Source organism: Phaseolus vulgaris, unplaced genomic scaffold, assembly GCF_000499845.2.
Source record: "Phaseolus vulgaris cultivar G19833 unplaced genomic scaffold, P. vulgaris v2.0 scaffold_1075, whole genome shotgun sequence".
Taxonomy (NCBI): domain Eukaryota; kingdom Viridiplantae; phylum Streptophyta; class Magnoliopsida; order Fabales; family Fabaceae; genus Phaseolus; species Phaseolus vulgaris.
Window position 1 is genome coordinate 1 of NW_027174398.1, and position 4,325 is coordinate 4,325.

General features: G+C 34.8%; 1 protein-coding gene across 1 annotated transcript; it reads right to left on the bottom strand.

Moving 5' to 3' along the window:
• Positions 1–661: 661 nt before the first annotated feature.
• LOC137817737 (E3 ubiquitin protein ligase DRIP1-like) lies at positions 662–4,325 on the bottom strand. The gene is made up of 7 exons (XM_068620963.1): positions 3,791–4,325; positions 3,093–3,192; positions 2,236–2,641; positions 1,664–2,058; positions 1,529–1,579; positions 1,103–1,175; positions 662–1,002 (listed from the first exon to the last, which is right to left on the bottom strand). Exons 1-7 carry the CDS (start codon positions 3,957–3,959, stop codon positions 814–816), a joined length of 1,383 nt encoding a protein of 460 aa, XP_068477064.1. The 5' UTR covers positions 3,960–4,325; the 3' UTR covers positions 662–813.

The window sequence follows — 4,325 nt, forward strand, 5'->3', positions numbered from 1 at the left end:
GTTTTTTTTTCACACCCTAAACTTTTATACCATTCTTATACCTATCTCTCATTCATATGATCAGATAATCTATCGTATCTATCACTTTCATTTTTTCTTTTTCCTCTATCTCTCTTTCCTCTCCAGGGATTTATATGTATCCCAAGATATGTATCCCAAGGAGTTTGAATAAATCATTTTTCGTGAAAAAAATATATTATTGGTTGCCAAACTAATCACATATGTGAGTAGTAATAATATAAGTACAACACTTGATTAACATTTAATAGTTTTCCCATCATATCAACATTTATACTTGTGTTTCTTTTTTCTATAACATAACTTGCGATTTATTTTATAGTATTAACTACCAAAAGCAAAATCAGATTCGCACCATCATTGAGTGCTTTCGAGATTCGCAATGTATAGTTTCTTAAAATTATTATTATCGTACATTTATTTTCCCTTAAACTTTTCTCTCTTTTTTCTACTTCTCTTTTTATTTCTTTTCACATCATTTATCACATGTACTAATATTTTTTCTTCCATTATTTTTTTTATCCATCTCTCTTTACTTCTACCCCATACATTAAAAAAATAGGATATACATTGAAAAAAATTCCTATTTTCTGCTGGATAGCCAAAGAAGCAATAAAAAAGCCAAGAGAAATGAAAAATAAGTGAGACATATAAAAAGGTTCATAACATAAAAAGAAAATCTAATTCCAATAAACAATAAAATCTATGGTAAAATGAAGGGTACAGTGTATGCACCGCAATGGTCATTCAGAAAAGTTTGGGGCTTCAAACAGCCATAAAAATAATAAAAACCCTCTAAGAACAAGGAAGGTAGTTTGAGGTGTTAGCCTTTCGACCATACGAAAGAACCATAATAAAATCCTTGGCTGAGCTTCCAAAAGATGTCAGAATGTCGTTCTTTGGCACTGTTTGCAACCACATGTCTACTAAGGTTTTCAGTTGCAGTGAAGATAAAACTGGCCGCCCTTGTAATGTGATATCCACCTGAAAGTGTAAACCAGAAAAACCAATTTGCTTCAGAAAAAATAGCTATACATTGTTTCACTAAGGTGTTAGTTTTAGCAAAAAGAAAGAACACATTTACCTCAGTTTCGCTAGCAAGACCAAGCTTCTTCACGAGATACTTTTTAATATAGGAAACAGTTACACTGCTATCCCTGTAATGATTTGAAGATTTATTAGTGGAAGTTATCAGTTATACTATACCAGTTTGTGCTTTATAAGAAAGATTGTCCGGGACCCCAAAATTGACAATGTAGATGGATGATGAATGAGAATGATATCATTCATATATGGCACATATGCAGAATGACACAAGAACTTATATAGAGAAAGGGATGCCAGAGAAGGACAATGAAAGTATGGTTGTAAAAGTGAATATACAGAAACAGCTCTTTACCAAGGAAACAGCAGCCATATAAGCCATTATTTCAAGCATGGCATGGCATACTCATTCAAGCACTGAAAAAAACAGCCAACAAAAAACAGAAAATAGGAATATAAAACTCACTTGACACGTAGGTAGCACGAAGATAGTTGTGGCAATGGTGCACTTCCTTTACTGTATATGGAAATCAAAGGTTAGATATTAAAAAATTAGTATGATGATTATCAATGTTAAATAGACCATCAAACGTAATCTCACTTCTCTTCTGCAGCAACCAAGCAGAACCAGATTGGACCAAACTCTTCGCTGCTTTCAGTGTCGGAATCAATTTCAGCTGGTGCTGGAAAATTCAAGTCCTCCGAGATTTTTGGTTTTTTTTCTTTGGTGCTCACAACAGGTTTTACTGAATCTGAGCTTGAAGGAATTGACTCGTTTTGGTTACCATCAGTTCTGTGACTATGGTTGTCGATTTCGATCATGCCAACCTGAGGGTCATCGTCATTAGAGTGCACAAGCACTGAAGTGACACTATTGTCTTGCATGGTGGAATTACTACAGGACTTGCGTTTTCTTCCACCTTCCACCAGGCAATTTAATGGCTCAAACAAGTCAACCTTTTCATTCCTTAACTCTGTATTTGGTTTTGAAAAATTCTGCATATCATAGGAAACAGTCATGCATTAAAACATAAATGTGCAGATCATTTGAACAAAAGTTAAAGGACAAAGGTCAAAATAACATTAGCTTCCCTTAAAGGAGAGGCACACTAAGGATTAAGAAAGAAGAACCAGATAAAGATTACAGGATTAGAACAAATGTATAACCTTTACCGGAATTCTGATTTTGAGAGTTCGGCTGGAAGTTTCAACTCGAGGCTGATCACCATCTGTCTTTTCTTGTCCTGGAGGTTGTGCAGAGCAAGTGAATTTTATTCTTGCCGCAGCTTTCGCTCTTCTAGCGGATCCAATTGTAGCAGCTTCTTCCCCAAATTCCGCATCACCCTCGTTTTCATCTTCCTTAGCATCTTCCACTTTATCAAGTTTGGGAGCAGAAAGATCTGGTTCTTCTGCAATGACAACTTTTCTAAAACCAGCTTTAGATATTTCTCTATTGGGTTTTAATGAAGAAGCAAAATTCTTTTTTATTTTGGCTATCAGTTTGGAGGAAGGTTCCTTATCATTCCAATCTTCTAATGGGAAAATTTTGTCCCTCAAATCTTGCTTACGAGTATCTGACCTGTTCATTCCAAAACAATATTTTAGTCAGGCAAAATTCAGCAAAACTCCAACGACTGGGGAGAAAAAGAAAACAATGAAAATTTCAACCATCAAAGTGAGATAAGAACAGGGAAAAAAAGATGCAGAATTGATCACATCAATTTTCCTCCACTGTGCATGTACAAATTCAAACAATCAGATCATCTCTCTCAGATATCTCATTCATTTTTTTATCCAGTTACAAACAAAACAACCTGGTTTTTTGGTCTATACGTGTATGGTATGGTTGGTTTTACACTGAAGATCAAGTAATTTCATGGAAAAGTAAATTTGTTTTATCAATATAATCATATAATGATGATTCAAATTACAATGACATGATTGAGTGATGTGAGACAAGCACATGCAACAGAGAGAATAATAGACCAATCTGTTAGTCATCATGAAAGTATCATGTTGGTTGTAATTACCTTAATTTATCGAGAGGAGAACAACCCAAGTCTGTATTGCATAATGGACAATGATTTAATTTCTCATCTATTAACTTCTTTTCTATACATTCCCTGCAAACTGTTAAAAAAGAAGACTCAAGAATTAGAGGTGCAACTCGCATACAGATTTGGAAACAGAAATGTGAATGGAAAATAAAACACAATGAGTGATAGTTTCTATGATAGAGACTAGAGCATAGTTTCTAGCAGGCCCTTGAGTTTCTCAAAGAACCATTTTGCAGATTATCAGATACAATATGAATTTGCTGACAATTTAGAGACATATAGATTTGCTAATTTCACAGCAAGAAAAAAATATACTGTTTTGAATCATCTGCATAAAAAGAGTAGAAACATGAGGCAAAAAATACAGTATGTTATTCCTAAAAAAACTCAGAATGCTATACATGATGTGTAAATACTAAGTGTAAGTTTTTGAGCTGTACAGAAGCTAAATCAAGCTATTGTTAACAAAGAATTTCAATAAAGTCACTGTATAAGGTGACCATAAATCAGAGAGATGAGGCATTAGGTTTCCAAAAACATAAAAGGGAAAAAAAGAAAAGAAAACACAGAGAGGAAAACACCAACAAATTAGTTCACCAGCATACAAAAATTTGAAAAAGCACAAGACCATGGAGAAACAGAAAAGGTAGAAGCGAAAAGGGAAAACTTACAGGTATGACAGCACTCTGTTATTGTGGCTGCCTTTCTCAACCATTTATTGCACAACTTACATGTCACAGCTTCTGAGAGCTTGGTCAAGTTGACCTTCAAGAGTTCCTTTGGCATTGCTATTGTCTTTATATCCGTCTCTGAGAAGGACACACTCGTGTGAACAAACATACACAACAACAAAAAACACGGACACCTCCGTACTCACGTAGCCAACATGGTGCATGTCATGTCACCAAACAAAGAAGCAAGAAATAAAAAAGCCAGCCAGTTTTACATCATTCTCAACGAGAAACCCACGAGAAAAACAAGGGAAATAGCCACTCCCAGAAAAAAAAAACAAAAGGGTTTCAAGAATTGTGCATGTTAGGAAGGAGGAACTCTAAGATGATGGAAATACGTCGAGGAAAACAAAAAAGTGAGATCCTTGGAGTCTCCTACGTTGTCTTGCTCGATTTGTCCAATGGTGATGGTGGTTTGGATTTATCTCTAGGAGGCTGAAAATTGGTAATCGATAATATATGGTTTAATGTGAAT

Bases quoted from the DNA above. Each gene is read 5' to 3' on its own strand.
- LOC137817737 (XM_068620963.1), bottom strand. From the start codon at position 3,959: ATGTTTGTTCACACGAGTGTGTCCTTCTCAGAGACGGATATAAAGACA. The intron at 2,642-3,092 runs GTAATTACAACC...TGGAATGAACAG, and splicing joins TCTCCTCTCGATAAATTAAG to GTCAGATACTCGTAAGCAAG. The intron at 1,580-1,663 runs GTGAGATTACGT...TTCCATATACAG, and splicing joins TTGGTTGCTGCAGAAGAGAA to TAAAGGAAGTGCACCATTGC.